At 49.2% G+C, this 24,857-nt stretch overlaps 1 protein-coding gene across 3 annotated transcripts in view; it reads right to left on the minus strand.

Moving 5' to 3' along the window:
* The window catches only part of ARHGAP26 (Rho GTPase activating protein 26), a 115,789-nt gene that overhangs the window by 47,730 nt on the left and 43,202 nt on the right, over positions 1–24,857 (minus strand). For all 3 annotated transcript variants that reach the window (XM_027643344.1, XM_027643345.1, XM_027643346.1), the window contains exons 12-17: positions 14,851–14,887; positions 9,136–9,201; positions 8,312–8,386; positions 3,466–3,553; positions 2,305–2,363; positions 1,384–1,489 (exon numbers count right to left, since the gene is read on the minus strand). In XM_027643344.1, the coding sequence (XP_027499145.1) occupies positions 1,384–1,489; positions 2,305–2,363; positions 3,466–3,553; positions 8,312–8,386; positions 9,136–9,201; positions 14,851–14,887 (431 nt within the window). The remainder of the gene's footprint in view (positions 1–1,383; positions 1,490–2,304; positions 2,364–3,465; positions 3,554–8,311; positions 8,387–9,135; positions 9,202–14,850; positions 14,888–24,857) is intronic.

Raw genomic sequence — 24,857 nt, forward strand, 5'->3', positions numbered from 1 at the left:
CCCTCCGCAGCCCAGGATCCCCCAGGAGTAGCACCAGGGCTGGGAGAGCTCAGCAGAGCAGGCTCTTGCTCCTCAGCTTCCTGCCTTTCTCTGAGATAATTTTTTTCCTATTAAATAACACTATGAGCTGTTTCTCTTCCTAAAATAGCAACACCACCACACTCGCTGTTTGTTTTGTTTCAGTTCCTTCCCCACCAAAACAGCACAAACCCCACTGTACACCTGCCTCCCCCTCCATGTCTCACTCCATCACCAGGGTTTCCTTTAAATGGAAAACACTTAAACAATTTTGGATTCCTCACACACATAAAATCCTGGAATGGTTTGGGTTGGAAGGGACCTTAAATCTCATCTCATTCCACCCCCTTTCAGGAATGGGGCAGCCAAAACTTTTCTGGGCAATCTCAACTGGCCAAGGGGAGCACCCAAAAGAGTCTGGCTCTGGCTTCAGGCTGTAAATACAGAAGGTTTGAAACCAACACCTAAACGAGCTGTTTGGTTTTTAACAGCCTTGCCAAGGAGTCCATGGAGACACAAACCCACGTCACAAGAAAGCATCTGGAGTTGGTTTTAAGCCTATTTCAAGCACCATTTGTTATTTTTTTCCCTTAAACAGATACCTTGGGTTATCCCAGACCTTCTCCTAAGCAGTCATCCCGATTAACTCATTCCCCAGGTTTCCCAGTCCTGCCTCATCCCTGCTGCTCCTGCAGCACCAGTGCAAACTGCAAGAGCAGGTCTGACCCCGCAGCCTTGAGGCTGTCACAAACATCTGATGATGCTTTCACTTTTAAAACACTAATCAAAGGTTTCTATGGGAACCTGCAGGAGCAGGAAGAAGATGGGAAATTACAGGTCAGCACTATCACTGAAAGAAAAAAAATTATTCCATTCCTTTGCCCTCAAAAAGTTTCAAGGTGACCCAGAAATACTGATTCATCGGGGTGCATAAAGGCAGAAAATACACCCCAGAGTAGTTGTCTGTTGGGCAAAGAAATCACTTTTAGTCCTTTAATGCCAGGTTTGATTGGAAACTCCGTGAGGAGCTTCACATCCGCTCTACCTCCTGGGCAGCCAAACCCCACTCCAGGCCACTAAAAGCAACACGAGATTCCCAGTAGCTTATAGGTTCCTGGTGCCAACACAAGGCTGGGTCAGGAAGCCCCCTTCCCGCATCCTTGCCTCCCTCATCCCTCCTCTTCTCATTCCTCCCTCCCACTCCACTCTATCGCTCAGCCCTTGGTTCACTCACACACAGGTTTCCAGTTTCTCGCCAACCAGATATGACTCAACACCACACACACACAAGGAAACTTTTCCACCGCTATTAACTTTCAGAGGAAGTGGAAAAAGGAGAGAAAAACACATCAGTCATAAACATACTTTGCCAAGTGGTTCATGAGCAACTGCAGCATCTGCCTGTTTTTCTCCGGGAGCCGATGAACGAGGTTGTGGATCTCTGACACTCTGGACTCCTGATTCTCCAGTTCTGTATGGGAAATAGAAGATGATTTATCTCTGCATCAGGGGCTTGTTATGGGAAGACTCATAACACTAACTCCAAAAGATATCCCAAGGACCTGCTCACACCCAGGCATGCTGTGGATACTATCCATGGCACTGCTCCTTCCTACCATCTCCAAGCAGTTGATTCCAAAGGAAGACACTTAATGAGCTGAAACTGAGCTGAGAGCTGATGCCTGTGAACAGCCAGTGGTGAGCAGGGCTGGCTGTAACCAGAGTGATTTCAGCAATGGGAATATCAGCACGTTACCCTTTCTGTATGTTCAGTGTGCCCAGCAAAGGTCAGGCAGGAGCATCCGGTTGGATCCACGGGTATTAAGTGGGAGCTGCTGAGAGAGGCCACCACCACTGTGCCCATGGACTATGTGAGCCCTCCTGGCCCTGGCTCCTTGTACAGTTGCCAAAAGAGAGCTACCTGCTCCCAGCAAAGCCCCTTCTCCCAGGAAAGTGACAGGAACACAGCACAGACATCTGAACCACCACTGGTGCCATCAAACACCCGTGGGCATTGTTTGAACAACAGCCTCCCCCACCTTGGCAGCTGATGGTCACAACAAGCGGGAGCCACCGCCAGCTCTGCACTCCCAGCACCATCTGTGCTTCCTCTTCATCTGGTCACCTCCCAAACAACAACCTGCCCCGTGGCTCTCCATTCTTATTCTACTTTCTGGGCCGGGAGCCCGGGAGGTCGGTGGGGAGGCAGCAGGGCAGAGGGAATCTCAGTAACTTGCAAATGAGGCTCCACTTTGGGAGCGGGGCCATAAACATCAACAAACTCACTCGCTGCTTTGATGAAGCTCCTTTGAAACTGGTACATCATGAGGGGCCCTGGGAGCATTCTAGAAGATAAAAAGGAAACAGGCACAAAACACATCTGGGGAACACAGTCCACACACAGAAAGCTTTGCCTCTACCACAAATTCAGCTCCATTTTGAAAAGTGTAGAATTAAGCAACAGCAACTCTAATTAATTCCCCTCATCAGAAAGAATAAGATCTATGCAAGTACCTTTGATTTATTCATCACTAAATTAATCTTTAATTTTAGCATTCCTTCAGTAACATGGAGTTTCAGTGCATTACCAAGCCCCTGACTTTCAAGTAAGTTTAAAAATAAATTAAAAAGATAAACAAGACTAGTTGTAAAACTTTCACAATCCCTGTTCCCATTCAATTCCCCTTGCCCCCTCCCACTGCTGCATCCCTTCAGAGGGTCATACTGGTGCTGCCTACGTTCCTCTTTGCTTTGCCAGTACTTCAAACTCTGGAGCAAATGTTGCCAATCATGCAAAATTCTGTAGTGTTCTGTGATTTTCTAGGCTGAGATCCACCATGCTAATTACCCTCACCAGCCTAATTGGATTTAGCTTCTCTCTTGTGCTCCCTCACTCTGTCAAACACAACCCAACGCACACAACAGCCATAGAGAGCAAGAAGCTGTGGTCACAACAGGTAGGAGCATGTTGTGGATAATGAGATGCTGCCGGCTGCCAACACCCGAGCCCGGTGGGAAGATACCCAGGACGATAAAGGCATTGACTTACACAGAGAAATCATAACTACACTAAAGCTCAGCACCGCGTCTGGAAAAGCTCTACAGCCGCTGCCCTTTACACAGCACCGCCCCCACCTCCTGCCACGAGCTCAGAAGGTGGAAGTCCATTGGGAAAAGCTCAGAGAAAAGCTTAAATCAAAGCAGGAGATGCAAGAATGAGCTTTTAAAATCATGTTGGTATGATACGTGCATCTGTCAGAAATGAGTGTGTTCCCCAGATATACTCACACATGCTGGAAGGTCAGGGAAAAGCCAGAATAAATTACCTAAGAGCAGTTTCTGCTGTTTCTATCACAGTGCTGTTGCTAAAGGTCTGCAATAAGGGGCAGTAATATCCCAGACTACCACTGAACCCCTCCTGAAGCCAGGTGAGGGTTTTCTCCTTACCTCAGGTATGTTTTCAGTGCACTTGTAATGGTCTTGATCTCCCACTCTGCACAGATCTCTGTATCTGTCTCTGTGGCTGTTTTGGGATCTAAGGAAAAAGACAAAAAAGACAAAAGTGAAGCAAAGTGAAAACGATTCCATTTTGTGCCAGCTCAGCTGTGTGGAGAGGCTCTCATGTCCCACTTTATTTGCTATTCCCAGCCCAGGGACCACAGCCAACCCCCACAGACATGTCAGCAGGGGAGTGGGGTTCATCACCTGGGATGGGCCACATTCACTGGAACAGGACAAGAGAAAGGAAAGGGAATCATCCATCCCAAGCGAGGACATGGGCAGTTTGGCTCTGAGGGTGACAGGACAGAGGGCACAGCAGCCTGTGGTGCTCAGTGACAGCGGTGATGGCCAGGCACAGGCAGGACACAGACCAAGGGCACAGGGACCCTCTTCCCACTAATGCCAAACATCATCCTGCATCTGCCTCCCCACCGAGGCAATCACAGCCATCTCCTGCACAGCCACCATCAGGCCAGCAGGATACTGGTCATGGATACCTCAGGCACAGCACTGAGTCCCAACATGGCAACGGCTCCATGCCAGGGTGAGGAGCACGGCCAGGGAGAGGCAGGGCATGGATGTGCCCCATGTGCTGATCTCTCCCACATGGATGCTCCTCCACGAACGCGCTTTGCTAACTCAGCGCTGGAAGCACAGTCAGGATCCTGCTCCCACTGAAATCCCAGGGAAGCCTCTGCGGGGATCCCGGGATCCCATCCGTGCCAAGCGTCCCTGGGGAGCGGCGCAGGCGCGGGGGCTCCCACCATGCCCAAGGCCAAGGCTGACACAGCCACAGCTGCTCGCACCATCTGCTCCTACAGGCTCAGCTCAGGGGGTATTTCTGCCTTTTCACAGACACAAATAATGCACTTTTGAATTTTAAAGCCCCAGGTAAGCATTGGGTAATTTTCAACCTACTTAAAAGAATGCCCTGAATAGAGTTTGGCTTTCCCTTGGAGCAATGGGTTTATTTTAATTCAAAAACAATATTGAGAGGTGCACCTGGAAAAGTAAACACGTGAGAAATGTATATTCACACAAAGATCACGGGTGTCTCACACAATGATCACACAAATGAACTCCATACTCCCATGTCAATGCTGAGGAAACTTCCTACTGCACTGCCTTTATAAGGAGGAAACTTTAATAGAGTCAAAATAAGCTTGGCAAAGTAAAAAAAAACAACAAGAAAACAAAACGCCCCAAAAGTTCCACCTTTTTTTAAAAAAAACTTTTTAACCGAAGTAGAACAAACAAGTCCGGACTGTGTGTCTTTGCAAAACCTCATCCAGCAGTTTCTAGGCAGGATCATGGCACATGAGGTGAAATTCCACAGTCGGTCCCATGAAAAGGCTCAGAGCAGCTAATCAGTTCCCCTTGACCTTCAAATTTATGAGTCTGCAAAAAGTGAGCGCCGTGGGTTCCAGCTGCAGCATCTGTCTCCCCAGGCAGCGATGCTGCAGCCAGAGCCGCAGCTCTGCCTCCCACAAGGACACACTTCCACAGGAACTGGGGTCAGTGTGGGATAGGGGCTGGAAAAGCACCCATAGCCCAAAGTCAGCATTAACCCTGGAGCTGCTTTTTGCTGCCAATCACTGATGTCTCTCACAAATTTCTCCAGGGCGAGGGGAACCACCTGGGGCACTACCTCATCATCCAGTTGTAATTCTCACCAAGAGACTTCCAAAACAGCCACAGGGACATTTCATCCCAGCAGTGAGGGGCCTGAAGGAGCCCACTCCCAGCCCTTATGGCCCACATGGAATAGGAGCAAGAGCAGACCAGATGCTGTAACTCATGCCAGTGCTGAATTCAGACCTGCTGGTGCCCCCACTGTCCTCTGACACACTACCACAATAAATCCTTTCACAAGAGCTCCCACTGATAGAAGTTTGGTTAGGTGTTGAGTTTTGTCCTCATTTTGATGGCACCTGGTGCTGGTAAAGGCTGGGGAGATGACCTGCCCCTGGAAGCACCCCCCCAATGCTTCACACTGGTTCAGACCGTGACAAGCTCTGCTGCCCCAACCTGAAACCCACAGGCTGGGGCTGTCCCTGATCCAGCTGCTGCCCATGGGGAGCTGGTGCTCCACAGCTCCTGCACCGACCTCCTGCAGGGACACCTCATGCCAAAGCCCTTCCCGGCAGTGTCACTGACACCAGCTCAGGGAAACTTGATCTTTTTGCCATTTAAACTGTATGTGAAGCAGTAACGCTGCCCACATTCATTTCTAAATATAAGGGAAACCTGATGTTGTAAGCACAATTTGGTTCCTCCGTTCAAAAGAGTTGGATCTGAACGGGAGTGTCCAAGCAGAGCGGTGCTGCTGCCAGCAGGATACTGGAGCCCTGAGGGCAGCAAGAACAGATGGGGTTTGACAAGGGGCATGTTTCTGCGTGACACTGACTTCACAGACAGCCCAAACACTGGGGCTGATGAAGATTTGATCACCCACAATTTGGAGAAAGATATGGAGTCATGGGTTTGCAAAGCATCCCAACGATTGACGGCACGGGGGATCCCCAAAGGGGGTCCTGCTTCCAGCCTCCACTTGCCTGTAACAGGGCTTCCAGCACCAACAAGTAACGAGGACACGCCAGGACAAAGGAAAACCACCAGCAATATATCACCATGTTATGAGACACGAGGTCGACAGCTGAGTGGCTTCAGTCGCCGAGGAGATAATGGATGCTGGATGGCGTCCAAAACTGGATCCCTCCCAGCCCCAGAGAGCTCTTCACCCAAGTGAGTTTTGCCATCTGTCACAGCCCCAGGACTCACCAAGACCAACTCTCCTCCCTTAGAGGAGAGTTCGGGGTCCATCGCTCTGCCAGCCCACAGGACGAGGCGCAGCAGCACGACAAGCACCACTAGAGGACCTGCCTGTGGACCTCCTGCAACCCTGAGCACCCACCCCAGAGCAATGTTCTTCATCTGATGCTCTAAAGCAACCGTGCCCAACGTGTGCCACGGGAGAGTGCTGCCTCCCCTGCTGGACCTGGGGGCCACAGGGCACCTTCATGTGTCCCACAGCCTGTGCCAAACTTCTCTAATAAAAGCATCAGTCACCAGCTCTCATGACTGCAGTAAACTTTCCAAATGCCAGAGCAAAGCTGGCACGCAGAGGTCCCCTGAGCCCGGATTTAGTGCTGTGCCCTTCTGCTCCAGTCACCCCTGGATTACCAATTTTCCATAGGTTCGTGCTTACAGCAGTAATAGCCACCATGGGCTTGGATCAAGGAACACCTCAATGGCGTAAAAAGAAGGGGGAATTGGAAAAGGAGAAGGAAAAGATGTTTAAAGTGAAACATAACAGATTAAAACTTCCTGTGAGGAGAAATGAGTAGAGAAAGGAGCACTGGAGTTTTGTGAGGGCAAGGAAAATGAAGTCTTGTAGCAAAGGAACGATCATAAGTGAAGCGAAAGACGAAAGAGACCAGAAATGCCACTTATTTCCCCAAGGAGTAACAAACACATTTAATAGGGCGCTAACAAATTATTAAGCATTTGTTTCCCCATTCCCACAACAATTACATAGGTGGTTTTGCCAAGTCTGAGCAGCACCAGACAGGACTGGCTGAGAGGCAGCTGCCCTGCTCCAGCTCAGATGTGTTCTCTCTTCAACTGTGTGTCCAAGACATGCCTGGACAGACACACGGACTGCCTAGGGCTACAGCTGTGGGATGGAAATGCTGACTGTAAGGCCAGGGGCTGAAATGGTTTTGTCCCACACAGCCTGAGCCAATCTCAGCACCAGCCTGGACCACGGGAAGGGCACAGGGAGCAGGGAAGGTGCTACTGGAGGGGCAGCAAACAGAGCAGAGAGAGGGAAAGCTGAGTTCCTCTTTGGGTCAAGAATAACCTCCAGGCTGTAGTTGACATGGAACTGGGCTTGGAAGTCAGGATAACAATTCTCCAGTGTATCCCAAAAAGTGTGACCCAACACAGGGCTCTGCACCGTGGTGGATGATGGAAACACAATACTTCCAAAAAAGGAACCAGTCCAGGAAAAGTCAGCCGTGGTGCCCCGGACCTGCCCCAGGAACAAAGACCAGCTCTCTGACACCAGACCTATTTGCTCCTACACATTCCAGTGCTCAGATCCAGCCCACGGGAACACTGGTTCAGAGCACAAAGGCACTGGGAGCAAACACATCCTTCTCTCTGGCCATCACACCCTGTCAGAGGTGAGAGGCTCTGAGGCTGCTAGGCAGACACAGGGGGCTGCACATCGGGAGCCCCAAAATGTCAACACCGAGCTTTGTCACAGTGTGATCCAGCAGCTTTTCTCTCCTGAGCATCCAAAACTGCAAGGTCCAATGCCTCAGGCACAAGGGAAACACATGCTGGAAAGGTCTGGGCAAGACCGTGATAAACAGGCACAAGAAGGTCCGTAGGGAAAGCAAGAAGAGTCACAGGCAGCATGCAACACGCAGGAGAAAATAATTTCAAAGTGTGCTGGGAACAGGGGGGCAGGTAGGAGATGAAAACCCAAAGCTTTCAGCTATTTCTTTGAAGATTTTGCTTTGCATTTGGGAAGGCTGCCAGAACTCAAGAGTGCATATGAGCAGACACCAGTGACTGCACCAGAGACCTCATAAAGCAACGTCCTACACGAGTCCTACCTTCTGACTTGTCAACAGTGCCCAGGGACCTCCCGGCCTCTACCAGCACATGGTCCTAAGGGCACATTCACCACAATTAGAGACTCCAACAAGAGCCTCTGCTCCCAGCTGGCAAGACTTCAAAGCCGCACAGTCAGCTTGCCTTTAACAAAATACCAGATACTTACCCATTAATATACTGAGCAGCTTTTGAACTCTGGAGTTTACTCCAACAATCCGGTAGAGACCCTGCTCATTGATCCCTAGGAAAAACAAGGAGCTTATTAGGAGAAGGTCACAAGAGCTGCTAATATTTCTTTCATTTCTTTGGCTTCTCAAATAGCAAAGCCACTGAAACCTTCTCATCAATTACACAAAAAATTATAGAAGAGGGTAAAATTTGGGTTTGATATCAAGGACTTCATGTAATAAAAGTGTTACATTCAATTAGCTCAGGAATAAGGATCTAAGGACACCTTTCCTCCTCCCCACAGCCATCAGGGGAGCTACAGTTTGCCCCATGAAGGATCTGCACTTAACAAGGGCAGTTTGGGAAAATTTTACTGTGCCACATTCTTCAGGTTGAGGTCTGAGCCTTTTGCATTTCTTCACTCCCCCACGTGGGGCCAAGAGGCTCACAAAAATCCTATCTGTATACAAGGAGTCTTCACAAGAGGCTTTGGGGAAGGACTGCCATGCCCACCTCTGTTATCCCACGTGAGAGGACATGCTTTGCAGCATTCCTGCAGCAAGGATGCTCAAATGAACCCCTGGCTTTAGTCCCATCCCCTCTTTTGCACACCCAGTGTGTTACTGCCCAACTCTGCCCCAACGTTTGCCAAGTCCAACCACAGGGTCAACGCGTGTCTTGGCAACAGCATCAGCTCGAGCACGTTACTGGGTTCATCTGATGTGGATCTGAGGGTTAATGAGTCATTTTTGTCCATGAAAAGTGCGGGAAAGCAACTGCTCCACTACCAACAGCTGCAGAGCTGCCCCAAAGCTGCCCTACCTCTTGTTTCCACAGCATGGATGCACTTCTTGATGATGCTGAAGCCGATACTGTCCAGCTGGGCAGCTGCAGGGGAAGAGAAAAGTGATGAACACCTGGCAGAGGGAAAGAGCACAATCCTCTTCCTGAATCCTTGCCATCCCCAGTGATGCTGCACCACTGCCCAGATGGGGTAGGGAGGAGGAGAAGGAGATAAATGAGGTGTTCAGGGCAGAAAAGCCCGAGTACAGCAGCTTGTATCAGGTGTAACCCAGGCAAGCACAGATGCTGACTGTCATTCCAGCCTCCACATCCCTCTGAACCAGCCCCTCCACACCCACTGAGAAGCAGAGCCCTGGGCTCAGCCAGGCATCTACCTCTGTGGATGGTCAAAAATTATTTTAGGATCAAGGTGAGATAACCCAAATTTGTCTGGAAAGTTGACAACAGATTGCTTGGAAAAAAAGAAATCATATATTTTTGACACAGCAAATCCCCAAAAATGGCAGTGTTCTTGATGAGTCCCAGGGAATTCCTACACATCCTTTCTGCTCTGCATCCAGCTAACCAAGCCACACATGTGCTGGAGAGCAATCCAAACCAAATAGTTCTGTAATTCTATGAAAATGTGGAGGTAAAGACATCACATGAAGAGGAGAGAGCTGACAGCACATGACAGTGGAAGAGTATTAGGAACTGGGAGATGGGAATAAATTTTGGGTCAAACCTCTGTATGAAGCACCTCCTATGCCCAGTGGGAAGGGAACTGGTGATGGGGGTGCCCATCAGCACTGTCCCTAACCACTCCTGCCCCCAGCAAGGCAAAAGTCCAGCTGAACAATATTGTCCCGTGAGCCACCACACACATCCCACTCAGCCTCACCCAGCACAGATGTGCACGGTTCAGGTTCTTTTATTAGCACAGATGAAATATTTATTTGGAGCAAATTAGGGTGTCCCAAAGGCAGCTGACTCTGCCTAAGCCTGAAAGCTAAAACATTGGAGTTAATGGGATGTACAACTCAACTCATTCGCGCCAATGCAGGTTTTCACTTTTAATTTCAAGGAATTAATTGTACACAGATCCAAACATCTGCTGGAAAAATTCATCCCACAGACAGCTTTCCACCACTGCCTGGAAAACACTGCACCCAGACAGCTATTTGTTATGGAAAATTACTTCCTTCCTACAGAAAGGTTTAAGAAACCTTCCATAGGAAGGAGACCCACAGTGTGCAAAGCTTCCCTGGGCTCCAGACTCCAGAGAATGCCGTGTTGTGAGAGACACAACTCATTCTATGGAAAGTAGGGCAGAAAGAGACCAGTGCCCAGGGCTGGCAGTGCCCTCACAGAAGGGCACGTGCAACTTCCCTCCTTTGCACTCCCCCTGCTCACATTGTTATTCACACATGGATCCACTGCTGCTCCATGACCAGCTGCCAGCTCACGGTTGCATGGAGCAGTCCCTTCCTAATCCCTTGTTTTCAGTTCTCTGCTGGGGGTGTTCTTTGTCTGATGAATGGCACAAGGACCCAAAACAGTGCAAAGTAAAACAGCTCTATTGTGTTTTTCTGGGCAAGCAGGCTTTCGTGCCGAGCCAACATAAGCACACAAGCTGCAGGATGCCTGTGCCATAGGATGTGTGGATATCCAGAAGCTGCAGGGCCCTTTCCTGGGCACCTGGAGGGCTCCAAACACCACTCCCCAAACATAGATGCAGCATAAAACCAATGTGCCTTTTGCATCAGCAGGGCACAGCTGTCATACCTCAGATCACTGAGGTACAAGGGTACCTGAGAAGCACAAAACCACAGTGTGGAAACCCTCTTTTATCAGCAAACCTGGTTCAGCAGGTCTGATCAGCCTTGGCTTGGCACTGATACAACCCTGACCTTTGGGTGTCCCTGCATGGTGCTGTCCAGCCAACACAGATCACTGTTTCAGGCTCTCTGAAGTTCCTGGTTTATGGAAGTGTCAACGATTTCATAAAACAATAATTTTCCTTTTGTCCCTCACATGTTTGGACTTGAGCAAAAGACACCTCCAAGCCCCAAGGCCAGGTTGGACAGGGCTTGGAGAAACTTGGTCTAGTGGAAGGTATCCCTGCCCATGGCAGGGAGTGGAACAAGATGAGCTTTAAGGTCCCTCCCAACCCAACCCAAACCAAACCATTCTCTGATTCCATGATTCTATAACCCTGCAGAGCCAACTGCCCCATGGCCAAGCAGGGCTGGGATCCCACCTCCCTGCAGCAATAGCAGGGGCAGGAAACACAGCAGTCCCTTTGGATGGAAGTGACCTGGAATAATCCCCCTAAGCAGATGAATTAGCTCTTCCACTCATTGCTGAGCTCTGGATCAGGAAAGGTCAGGGATTTATTTGCAGTAGTTACATCCAGGAATAATATCTGATTAAACATCCAAAGTGCCTTTATTCATCCTTAAATTTAACTTTTAATGAGCATTGTAAAAGCTTGATTTCCCCTCTCACAGAGCAGCTGCTCTTTATCTCAGTCATTTACCCAACGATTCAGTTCAGCAACGGCCCAGATCAAAGGCAGATTTGGATCTACTGCTGTCCAGATCACAGAATCATGGAATCATCTCAGTTAGAAAAGCCCTCTAAGGTCATAGAGTCGAACTGTTGCCTCAGCACTGACAAGGCCACCACTAACCCACGTCCCCAAGGGCCACATCCACACATCTGTTAAATCCCTCCAGGAATGGGGACTCCATCAGTGCCCAGGGCAGCCTGAGCCAGGGCTGGACAACCCTAATTTCCAACAGGCCCTGTTTGCCTGTCTAAGGGCAAGTAAAAGAGCCCCCCTTGAGGCTCTCCTTCCGCAAGGAAGGATGTGAGACTCAGCTCCAGGCTCTTCCTACAGCAGCAGCATTCCAGTGCCAAGGACATGCACTACCCAGGCTGTAATTAATCGATCACAGTAACATTTTACATTGGCAGGAGTGATACACATCCACCTGTATTGCAGCTGCTGCCCAGACACACCCCCACACCCATCTGACCTTCAAGTAGCATCACATCTCTAGTGCTAGTGAGTTGGTCTCATCCCATTCTATTTTTGCCCAGCAGATTATTTCTATTTAATCCATTAATTCCTTTACTTTACGCTGATGTGGCATATCAGAGCATCAGGAAGGGGGTAGGACTGAATCAGCTCTGTGCAGCTTGGCTGGCTCCAGCTGTGTGTCGGTCATGGCAGTGCAAGGTCAAAGCAGCTCCTCTGCCTCCCCATCACACATTTCTGTGCCATGAAATGATCACTGGCTTGAATTGTTTCAAAGACTTCAAGGAAATAAGAGCAACAGAGGCAGGGAGAAACCAAGAAGCAGAGACCAGAGAGAAACGAGTTTTCAAGTCTCAAACTACCAGTGAGATGCCAAGTTTGGGAAAGGAAGATTGAGGGTTAATTTAGGTTCGATAAAAGGAAGAAGTTTTTTACAATGAGGGTGGTGAGGCCCTGGCACAGGTTGCCCAGAGAACCTGTGGCTGCCCCATCCCTGGAAGTGTTCAAGGCCATGTTGGACAGGGCTTGGAGCAATCTGCTCTAGTGGAAAGTGCCCATGCCCTTGGCAGGGGGCTGGACTAAATGACCTTTAAAGGTCCCTTCCAACCTAAACCATTCTGAGATTCCGTGACTGTGCCTGCTGGGGTGGCCAGATCCACACAGATAAGGGCACAGCAGACAGCACAGCCAAGGGTCTCAAGGTATGTGAAGAGCTTGTGAAAATAAAGACAAGTTTTGATGGAGTCCTCAACTAATGGGGAACCAAGTGGAAGTGGAAAAAGGAGAGGGAAATGGGGAGAGAAGGGAAAGGAGTTCTTCTGTGCTGTTCCATGCAATAAGCACAAATGGTCTGGAGGATTTGTTTCCACAGAGTGGGGCAAGTCCTTCTGGTTTGCAAACTAGTGCATCTAAATCCTCCTGGCTCACGCAGTTCAGTGACACCCACTCACCCCCTCAGCATGGCTTTCTCCCCCCTCCCAAAGCAGATTAAGATAAATCACCTGTGGGCTGATGGCCATCTGGCCACTCAGCAGGATGTAAAACAAAAAGCTCTGTAAATTTAGACAGTGGCCAAAAAGTGCCACTACAGAACTGCGAGGTGCTGTCATGCTCCCATAAGTACAAGCAGGAAGCAGAGGTATAGAGGTTTCCAGGGTCAGGAATTGCATCCGGACCCACTCAATCACTGCACTCATTTCAAGTCCTTATAGGAAGCTCCTGTATCAAGGGCTGCTGGCAGAAAGCCAGTCCCTGAATCAATTTTAGAGTGGCTGGTGAGGCAAGCAGAGATCCAAGACATGGATTTAATGAGGGCTGAGGCAGTTCAGATCTCTGACCACACCAGCCCAGCCCAACTGGAGGGTTCAGAAGCATTGTTATGTACACAGCCGAGGGTTCCAACCCTCTTCCAGAGCCAAGAAGGACAGTCTGTGGAGCAGACAGGGAGGATCCTTCTCACTTTTAAGACAGACCATCAAAATGGTCTCTTAAGCCAAATCACCAGGTACAGTCCTGGCAGTGCCAGGGGCTGTGTGCAGGGAACACAGAGCGGTGACAGCTCATGGCCAGGTAGGATGGAGCTGAGCCAGTCCTGGTCTCTGTGTCTCAAAAACCCCTTTTGCCCCTCCAGAAAACTGAGACAAGACGAGCTGTTCTAGCAGAGTTCCTACCCCACAGGGCATTGGCCATGCTGCCCTTCCTGAGTGTGAGGTACAGCACTGAGCTCTGCAAGGATGACCTGGGATGCACAGAGCCAGGCAGAACACATGGAGGAAAGGATGGATGTGCAGCTGATGCCAGGGAGGACCAAAGGGAAAGAAAAATCACGGCAGAGAGAGCAGAGAGGGGGAAGAGACTGCTTTGTGCAAGGGCTGAAATGCGTGTGAGGAACATTAGCTGCAAATTATACCAATTACTGTGAGAAAAACGCTTCAGCTCAAGATGAAAATGCCGTGTCTGAGGCAGCACAAAAATGAACCATGTACTGACCGTCAGCCCAGGCCACCGCGTGACAGGTTTTGAGGGAAGGACAGAAGGGACTGAGGGTTGGAGTATTGCAATTATGGCAAATCAAACCTACTGGGAAATGGCTCAATTAAGGGTTTTAAAACACAGGACATAAGAGGCAGGACCAGGTGCGACTGTTCCACTAAGAAGAAAAACAAGCGCTTTCTTGACTCAAGGCTTTGATTGCCTGAACTACAATAAAAACAGCTTTTTTATTTTTAAGGGCTCTTGTTGTCAATCCTGATGAGACAGGACCTCCTCACTCCTGTATTTGTGCTCCAGTTCCCCTCTGGAAAGGCACATTCACACTGTACATTCTGGCTCAGAAAGGAAAGCTGGTTGGTCCCAGGTGCCACCTGAACCCTCTGCTGAGCATCAGGAGCAGGTCCCAAGGCCACCAGCACCCCTGCACTGCCCTTGGGACACCATGGTTTGGGGCAGGAGGGGACACATCTCAAGAGGTGGAGGGAACTGCCTTGCATTGCTCTCCATGGCCCCAAGTCCCACCATCAGGTTTCTGCCTCTGGTCCCTGTTGGGTGCCAGACACAGTTTTCCTTGGGTCACCCTGTGGTCCCCACGCCAATTCTTGTCACCCCCTGGCCCAGGGGAGCCCAGCACAACCCAGTGTCATCAGCTTCTCCTGCTGACCCCCCACATAGCTCAGTCACCCTCTCAGGGGTCAGGCTTGAGAAGAAATACTTACTGCCTTCACTCTGGTTGTCCTTGTTCGAGTTGTACACCTGGAAAACACAAGAAGAAAGTCTTATGAGGACCTGGGCTCCAGCTGGGAAGGGCCTGCTGACATGCCTGGTGTCACCCCAATGGTGTCTGCTGCCAGGACCTGCCTCCACCTACCCCAGCAACGAGGTCCCCAGAGACCACCATGACTTTCTGCGCCCAAAGGCTGCAACTCTGGAATTGTAATAAAATAATAACTAGGATAGAACTTACAACAAGAGAATGCAAATGGGATGGACCAGGTAAAACCAGAACTACAAGGCTTTTTAAACAAAATGAAGGTGGGGTTGTACAAGATGACCTTTAAAGATCCCATCCAAGCCAAACTATTCCACAATTCTATGACTACTCTTCTAAAAGACACACATTAAGGACATAACCTTGGAGCAAAACAGGCAATTCCCTTACAGGTATTACAGGAATCTCTGGTAGGTGCAGCTCAGACACGGAGCAAGCAGCCACCCTCTTCAGGTACTTACAGCCTGAGCAAATGAGTCAGGCAAAGAGTACAAGAGGAAAAGAAATGTCATTAACTTAGAGAGGACATGAAGTGCAGCAGGATGAGGCAATGCATCCAGCACTTCCCACAGCAGAGCCACCGCCGGACTCCATCCCAAGCCTCTCCAGCCTTCAAATATCAGTGCTCCTCCTCCCATCTTGATCACTACTACAGCCTGGCTACTTGAGATGAAAGTGATGTTTCAGTGGATACAACTAAAAGAGGAAAAACACAGGCAGAAGGTTTTAATCATGGTGTGAGGGCGGTTTAAAAGCCCAGCATAATGCCAAGAGCAGCTGTAAGAAGATCAGCCTTAGACAGGTTGTATTTCTCCAGCTCAACAGAGTAAAATGGTTTAAAATAATCCTTCAGTACTCAGAGTCCCTACAGGAACACACACACACCCCCCCCCCCAGAGCTCCAGCAGCATCCCAGCTGGAGCTGACCGCTGCACCATCCATAGGACAGGACAAAAAGCCGATGCCGGCTGTTGGAGCTGCATCGCTCACACCCTTCCTCTGCTGGGAACAGGGCTGGAAGCCCTCTTCCATAGGGAGCCCGGCACAGGGAGCTGCCTGCATCACATGCTTCCTCTCAAAATAGCCGGGGGGGGAAGGAACGTTTCCAAAGGCCGTGTTGACAGCAACACACCGGCAGCAACAGCCGCACAGCCTCGGCAGCGGGGACGGGAGAGGCGCTGGGCTGCAGGCTCGGCATTCCCTCCACGGGATCCCAATCTCTGATATTAACACTGAAGGTGGGAGGGTCTGTGCTCCCAGTGGTGTCCCTGCTGCTGGGATCTCCCCTAGGAACTCCAGCAGAAGGATGAGGCTGCAAAGCTGACTGTGGTGTCCTCAAAGGTTCAGTGCCAGCGGCAGCCAGGCACGCACTGTTCACCACAGCAGAGCTCACCATGGTGCCCCAAAACCAGTCCAACACCCCCACCACCCAAACCAAAAACACCCCAAAAAGGCTGTGTGTCACACAGCATGTCAAAATTTGGGCACATAAATAGATTCCTTCCTTGCAGGTCACTCAAACAAACACAGGCTATTCCTGTGCTCTCCTGCCTGTCTGGGCACCAGCCAGAGGGCAGCAGGACACCTTGGATCAGATCTGCCACCCAGGACATGCTTTGGGGAGCACAAATCTAATGGAATAGCTCAAAACCAGGAGTTTGGGCAGAGATCGACCCTTCAACACTAATTCCTGGGATAGTTCCAAGGAACACCTTTTCCCTCCCTCCCTCTCAGGGCACTTGGCTATGCAATGCAAGACCAAGTAGAGACAACTAATTGCAGGAGAAAATCCATCAGGCCACATCTGGCAAGCGGGGGATGATTCAGCAGCAAAACCAGCTGCAGTCAGCAAGTGAGTTTTCCTCTAGGAACAGTGTTTATATCAAGAAAATAAAATATGTGAAAAGAGGGAAGGAAACCACTCGTTGGTTCCTCTGCCCATGGTACTGCCCAGCAGCCCCAGCCATGGCGCCAGCCTTCCCTAAGGAGGTTTTTTTTCTCCACCCTCTGTTGAAGGGACCAGGGACAAAGCCTGAGGTGACTCTTACTCGAAGGCTTGGAGACACATGGCCCTTCTTTGGGATCACACGCAGGCTTCATGCCCTGGCTCACTCCAGACATACAGGTAACACTATATACAGTGAAGGATGGGGCTTGGAGCAATCTGGTCTAGTGGAAGATGCCCTTGCATATGGCAGGGGGTGGAATGAGACGAGCTTTAAGGTCCCTTCCAGCCCAAACCATCCTGCTCGAGTCATGGTGCACAGCACATCAGATACAGGGAGATCATCACCCTGTGCATTTGCTGTTCCAGTTTGTATCCATGAAACAATAGAGATTGTTAATCACCAGAGACTGCTCCTAAAACAAGGGAAAAGGGCAGGTAAGGAAACAACATGCTTATGCCATTAATTGCAAAGTGTGCACACAACGAGAAGGAAGTTTCATGCAGAGGTCAACTGCAACCATAAAACAAGGAGATACTGTGATCCTATATCCATCTTATTGAGGACAAACCTTTAATCCATTGTCTGTTAATCCATTAACACCACTCTACATCATCAGGGTTTTAAACAAGCCCCAAATCTGTAATATCCTTTTGTTTTCCAAGAAAAGCATTACTTTTTAAAATAAATACTTTTCCTACACTGCCTCAAATCTTTTGGAGAGCGATTTTTCAGGATAAGAGAAAGTTTCCAAGTTTGAGGAAGGGGCTGCTGTGTAAGAGGTCCAAGAAGTCCAAGAGTGAGGCTTGTCCAGTGCCCCAAAGGTCACATCTGCCCCCTTGACAAACCCTTGGGCTCCTGCCCAGCTTGGCTCTCGGGATGTTAATATTCTATTCTTTCCAAAACAGCTCTGATAACATACTTACAGCACAGGCTTAAAGCACAAGGATGCTTCCGAAGATTAAGCCTCACATAAGACAGTCAGTTGATGGACCAACCTCCCCCTGCGAAAAGGTGTGGAATTTTAAAGAGGTTCCTTCTATTCCCTACACTACACACACAGCACCAAGCCTGGGCCTGCAGCACCTCTGTCCCAGGAGATATAGGCACCTAGTCGGGTCCTGGAAAACCTCTTCTGGACCCTCTTCCAAACAACTGCCAAGGGCTGGATTTGATTTTTTTCCCACCCAATATCCTCTCTCTTGCATGTCTGCACACAATTCCCATGCTCGTGTTGGCTGTGGGCTGCCTCACACAGGATACAGCACCGGGACACGGGGTTCCGACGCTTGTGCCAGGTAAACGCGAAGGGATGGCACAGTGACACCTCACAGTGACAGCACCCAACAAACACCCAATGTGGGAGGGCTGTCAAGGACAGGAAAAGGCCAGGCAGGAGCTCTGCAGACACACACATCACCCAGTGTCGAGCCAGACAATAAAATACGATTAAATAAGTGTATTTTTATACCCACACACTGTTTTCCTGTTGTTAACACGCTCTGGAGAAAACAGACCTAAACCCAGGAAGCTTGCAGTGGAATAAAAAGCTTCTTTCACTTTTCAGTATTAGTCATGGACAAAGGGTGGGAAATCTGAGGGAAAGAACATCACTCAGAGGTGAAGGGCCCATGTCCCACGGACACGTGTGGGAACAGGCTGGGTCATAAAACTCAGAACTGGGGCTAGTGACTAACGTGCAGACAAATCCCTGCCCTGCAGCACTGTGATGCTTTAACATCACCCTCTCATTAATTATTCCCATTTGAGTGTATCTTCAGAGCCAAAATATCTTTACTAGGCAGTTTCAGAAGTGATGTGTATAGAAAAAATATATATTAACCTAGTGAAAAATCTGCAGACCTTGATGACTTGAATTTAGTTTCCTAAATTCATACTGTAGATGGCCAAATATCCTGAACAAAACCAGATTGTATCTTTTTATCAGAAGAAGCTACTGCTGTTTCATTCCTGTAGGATCACTGCTGTTTGGAGGTTTAAACAAGGCCTTTATGAGCTATTATTGAAAAATTCTAAGATCCATCTCTAAGTATCCAGAAGGATAAATTTTATAAGAGCACAACAGCAGTTGCAACTCATGACTACTTTGACACTTGCACTATGCTCAATTATGAACTTGATATTTAAGATAATTCATCAAAGAACAAGTTATTTCCTTTGGTGAGATCATTTCACCAAATATACACTTCCTATAAAACGAGGAAATAATTTTATAGGGATGATTAAGAGGTCTGCAATGTTCAAAGGTGTGCTAGAGGAACACATAGCCTGGGAAGCACCACCAGCCATTCTGCTCCCTCGGAGCCGGTGATTTGAGCCAGAAGGTAACTCACTCACATCCACCTACAGCCACAGCCGAGTGCTTGCTCCTCAGTCCACATCTCCATGTGCACCAAAGTTTGGGCAGAGGCAGCAATGCAGACACTGCATCTCCTCCTGCCCCCTCCAAATTCAGTCCTGCCATTACCACACATACACACAACGATGGAGCTGTGGGTAACTCAAACATCAACTGTGGATTTTCCTAATCAGAAATGCTCTGAGAGCCATCATTCAGAGCTTAAAATACCCTTACAGCCACTGACAGTCACCATCAGGAGCCTAGAACACCTCTAGAGACACCATCCAGAGCCTAAAATACTCTATAGACACCAACAGCGACCACACAAAGCCTAAAATACTTCCACGGGCACTGATGCCCACCATCCAGAGCCTAAAATAGTCCTACAGCCACTATTCATCATCTGATGGCACTTTCTGCTTGTGCACAAATAAACCAAGAAGAATCTGATCCATCAGTTTTCCAACCTGATCCTAAATAAATCGCACATGTGAGCGTGCAAAGAGCAAATGGGTGTGTGGGTGGTTTGGGATGAAACTGGATTGTGGGAGAAGAAAAGGAAAAGGAAGTAGCTGGGAGTTAGAAGGGGAACTACGAAAAGATGATGTTAGGTAATTTAATGTTTATTTCCTCATTTCAGGGGTCACACTGTTGCCCAGAGTGTCCATTTACCTCCACAAGACAGACTGTGCTCTCGTAAGGCACTTGTAGGGGTGCCATGAACTTTCTGTGAATACACATTTCATACAAAAAGCAAGTTCTCATTTAAAATTTAAAATCCAAAATGGTCCAACCTAAGCTGCATCCCTTGGAGGTTGCACAGTGTTTAGCAGAGTTCCAAAAATCCTTCAGGTTCCAACATCAGCAGGAAATTCTGCGCAACGGCTAAAATTGTCCAGTTTCTCAGCGGGAACAGGGATTTAAGGAAAGCCTTGGAGACCAAGAGGCCAGCAGACCTGGTTTGGAGGGAGTGAAACCTCCATCTGAGAAGGATTTCAAGCACTATACCCTGGAGTGGAAGATTTGACCTCACACTTCTTTCACTTGTGCTGGGACCTTCCCTTCAATCCAGATTTTCCATTTGGACTATCAGAAGGGGCCAGTCCTGCCAGAATTCCCTGGTCTCCCTGGAGAAGCACGGTGTTTGCAAGGCCCAGAGCAATGGAAGGAAATGCTGCAGTATTATGCAATTTCCTTGTGATTCATATTCAGAAATCCTCAAAACAACCAGGAACGAATCTTTCAACTTTCAGCTCAGAAGATGTACAAGCCAAAAGGGTATAAACAGATATTCTCTCAGATTTGGTAGCCCAAGTGGCTTCCCAGCCACCCAGGATGAGCTGGGAAGATATGGGCAGGAGTAGCACAGACATTCCATCTGGGTGTTTTGTAACCCTTTTATAAAAGAAAAGGGAAAATGGGCTGAAAACCAGGCTGGTGTCCAGCCATTCTGACTGACTCAGCTGGTGCTGGGGGTGTCTGCAGCACCCCGAGCACCCTGGAGCTCCAGCAGAGCCCCTGCACAAGGCTTCACTCAGCCCAGCATTGGGAAACACAGGATGGAACTCTCATACATCTCTTTTCCCACCCGTTAATTGCCCTACAACAGAAGATCCACTTGGAACAAGTCTTTCCTCTTAATGTCTTCCTCAATTGGACACCAGCGATGCACCTGACTGTGTCCCCACACTCCAGACCATATCCCATAGAGAGCCATATCCATGGTGCACACAAGGATGCCCAGAGTGGGGCCAGAGCCTCTGACCACCCAGGGAGCCCTTCAGAGATGGCATAAACAAACCTGGGGAGGGGAGGACACCCTATATCCTGTCCCCCCAGCAACAGGGAAGAGGAAAGAGGAAGGATAGAAAGGAATAAAGCAGAAGAGAAGAGTGAGATGGCACAGGTATGTGCCACGCCAGGATCCTCTGCACCTGACACCCGCGCTTGGCACAGCACTGCAGAGATGCTGCGTTGGGACACAGCCCAGTAGCAGGATCCCAGCAAAGCACAGAGCAGGGCAGATCATGTACAAAAAGCCTATTTCCTTATTAAAAGCAGGACACCTGGCAACCTTGATGAAATCAGCCCTTGTTTCTGGCTCTGCCTTATCAACCCTGTTCTATTTTTGTCCGACAGCCAGGTTTTTGTAGTACAAGCAGGATTTTCAGAGCTAGACTACACTGTGTTGTGGTTAGAAATAACCTTCCCTGCTCTGCGAGCCAGAAGGATACCGACAGGAGTATGATCTCTCCCAGCCCACATCCCTGCAAACCTCCCTGCAGCGGCAGGGGAGGAAAAAATATGCCTTGCTTCCCAAGTGGAGAACTTGGCAGGGCAGCAGAAACCCACTGTGAAATGCTGGTTTATGTCATTCAGACGAGGCTGTTCATTTGGAAGAGGGTGGCCAGGGACCCTGGCAGCTCCTTCCTTCCTTCCTTCCTTTCCTCCCAACCTACTGTTCATCACTGTCGGAGTCATCTCCCACCTTGTGTCCCCCTTTCTGTCTCCTCCTCCTTCCTTCCAACATAAATTTCAGCTCATAACTCACACTCTGGGCCTGATTAAAAGACGAAGAAAAAAAGTCTATCAGAAGTGAAGCATCTGGGGGCTTAAATCCTCTACACGGGTCTTGCTCTCCTGTCTCTCGGAGCTGAACTAAAGGATGGTTCTAATTAAAAACAAGCCCACGTTTTATTACAAGTGCAGGCATTCCCAAGGGCCTCCGGAGCTGAGGCCGGCTGGGCTCCCTGCCAGCCAGCTGGGCTGCTTAGCTCAGCTCAGTTATATAACCCACCATGTTTGTCACCCAAGGAAACAATTACCTGGGTCAAACTAAGGGAAAAAATTACCTGGGTCAAACTGTCAGCTTCCCATGCGTAACTGCAGAAAGGGAATCCAGCAGCACCTACTCTGGGGGTTATGTGGAAGCAACAGAGCAGAGCATGTCAGATCTATGGCAGCCTCAGAATAATGCAGCTAAAGGTCAACTGCTTCAGTAAAATACATTTTTGGAATAACTACAGCGCCTAAAGTTTCCCAGATCAGCATTTTTAGGCAAGTCCAGAAGAGTAGATATGTTGGAATCACTCAAATGACTGATTAAAACTGAAAACTTCTATTAGCCTAAGCTTCCCCTAAGTTTTCTAGGATGCTTGAGCAACAACTTGCACATCCTCCTCCAGCAGCTCTGCCCTGGAGCCCAGCCAGCCCCAGCCAGCACACACACCCTTCCTCCTCCCAACGTCTGCTGACAAACACAGGCTCTCAACACATCAAAACCAGCCTAATTTTAAATGGCAGTGTCATCTTTATTTTTAAAATAACTGTAACACAGCCATGCCTGGCGCTCCTCCTCTGTGAAAGAGGTTTGACACTGCCCGGGTGTTCCGAACAACGCCGGTGGCTTAGTGCCAGCACTGGTTAAACTACCACTGGCTGCTGGTTTAAACGCTGTGCAGTCCTTGAGCTGAGACCACTTTCAGTCCCCCGTTTGCACAGCTGTTGGTGGGGGACACCTGGGTCAGCCATGTGGCTGAGGCTCCGGGAAAGGCAGCAGAAAGGGGACACAATTCCATCCTTCTGCTCCCAGGGAGACCCCTGTGAGCCCAGGGTGGCTGCAGAGGGTTTCTCAGAGCAGCCCTGGGACACAGCACGGGGTTCCTCCCTGGAGCTGGGAGCCAGCCTGACAGAGGCTTAAATGGTGGTTGTCCCTCTCCAAAACTGCAGCAGGATGTTTACCCCCTTCCAGACAGAACCTGAAATTCTACAAAACTAATAACCTTTCTGGGAAATCACTCACCCCAGCACGTACCCAGCACTCGCAGCTGCACAGCACTCGTGAGCAGCATTTCTACCATGTGGCATCCAACAAACACTGGTTGAGGGACAGCGTGGGACATGTCCACCTGCACACTGGTGTGGCCTGAGCCTGTTGCCTGCTGGCTCAGGCTCCTGATCCCAATCCTGCTCCTGCCAGAGCCCAGCTTCCCAGCTCCGCACAGGGATCTGTCAGAAATGGTAAATCAAGGGTGGAACAACAGAGAGACCAGAAGGACAGAAATAAGATGATTAAAACAGAGCTTCAAAGGACAGACCTTCTCTTGGGGCTGCAGCTGGGAGATGAAAAACCCCTGGGTCACGGACAGTGGTGGGGCTGCAGCAGGACAGGAAATTAGTGCTTAAAACCAAATGTAAGAACCAATAAAGTAGGAAATAAAGGAAGAGGGCAGTTTTGCAACTCATTGTACAATGAAACATTCACTTTAATTTTTAATTTAAAGTAGGAAACAATACTCTTAATAGTCTATTCAAATTGGCAGGGGAGTTTGTTCTCCTACAAACAAGCTATTCCCTGAATTTCTCCATGTTTCTTGAATTGCCTGATCAAATAATTCTAAGCAGAGAATGATGAAGAGCAGAGAGGAAAGCAAAGCGAGCACACACTCTTTGATCTGTCACTCCAGCCAAGGCTCTGTGCCTCCCTACAGAGGTGCCAGCACAGTCAAAGGGTGGACAGCAAGTTCTCACCAAACTATGCAACAAAATCCCTGGATGCAACCCCTCTGCACCCTTCCCTTAGGCTGGTTCACCTCTCCAGGCCCAGACTCACAAACAAGTTGCCACACGCAGCTGATCCGTCCTGTTCCACACACTGTGCTGCAATCCAGGTTCAATTAACCACCATTCCCCAGGAATTCTGCAAACTCAACCCACCTCTCACCACCACGTTCACACCTGAACCCCCAAAACCCCAAACCCATAGTGCAGCAGAGCTGGTGGGTGTCCCACAGGGGAGATGAGTGTTGTATGATGTCCTGTGGATCGGTGATGGGACGTACACTCACATCCCCATTTCTCACCCCTCTGCAAGTTTCCCTCGCGGGGTATCAGCAGTGACACAACCTGGGAGGAGACGTGTAGCAGAGCCAACATCATCTGCCAAAGGGAGAGTGAAACCCAGCTGGTCTCCTGGGCCAACTGAACCCATTTTCAGGCAAAGCCAAATGTTCGTAGCCAATTTCTGCAGCACAGACCCCCAAGGAAGAGCAAGGAATGTATTAAAGAAATTATGAGGTATTCACAGGAGAGCTACTGCTCTGCTCCTGCATATCCCCAACAACACAGCGGTAAGAAGAGGTCACAAACTTGCCAAAACTGGGTGGCACAGCACTTTTAGGTGTGTAAAAGCAATCCAGAGGGTTCTTTTCTCTTTTAAAAATCATCTAGAATGCTTCTCTCAGTATTGTTCTCTCTGTCAGCCAAGCAGCTTAAGGACAAAACCTGCCAGCCTGCAGCTGGTGGTGACTGTGGTTGGGCGAGACGACAGCCAGTGAAGCAGCAGTTGTTGGAACCAGGAATAAAAGCCTGAAGTCAAGGCTTAAGACCTCACTGGCTTAAGTGCTTTAGAAGCAAAATAAAAGCTTATGGACTCCATGTAAAGTTACTGCTATTACAGGCTTAAGTGAGTTACCAAAACGGGGAGGGAGAGGGAGGGAACAGTGGGAAGAGCACGTGATACAAGAACTAACATGGAACGTGGTGCATCATTCCATCTGAAAGCTCCAGCTGATTCTCTGAGGATCCTCTGCTACCACCTTGTCTCCAAAAAAGACTAAGTATTTTTTGGGGCAATAATCTTGAAGT

The sequence above is a fragment of the Corapipo altera genome, unplaced genomic scaffold (assembly GCF_003945725.1).
Source record: "Corapipo altera isolate COAL_440 unplaced genomic scaffold, ASM394572v1 75, whole genome shotgun sequence".
Lineage (NCBI taxonomy): Eukaryota > Metazoa > Chordata > Aves > Passeriformes > Pipridae > Corapipo > Corapipo altera.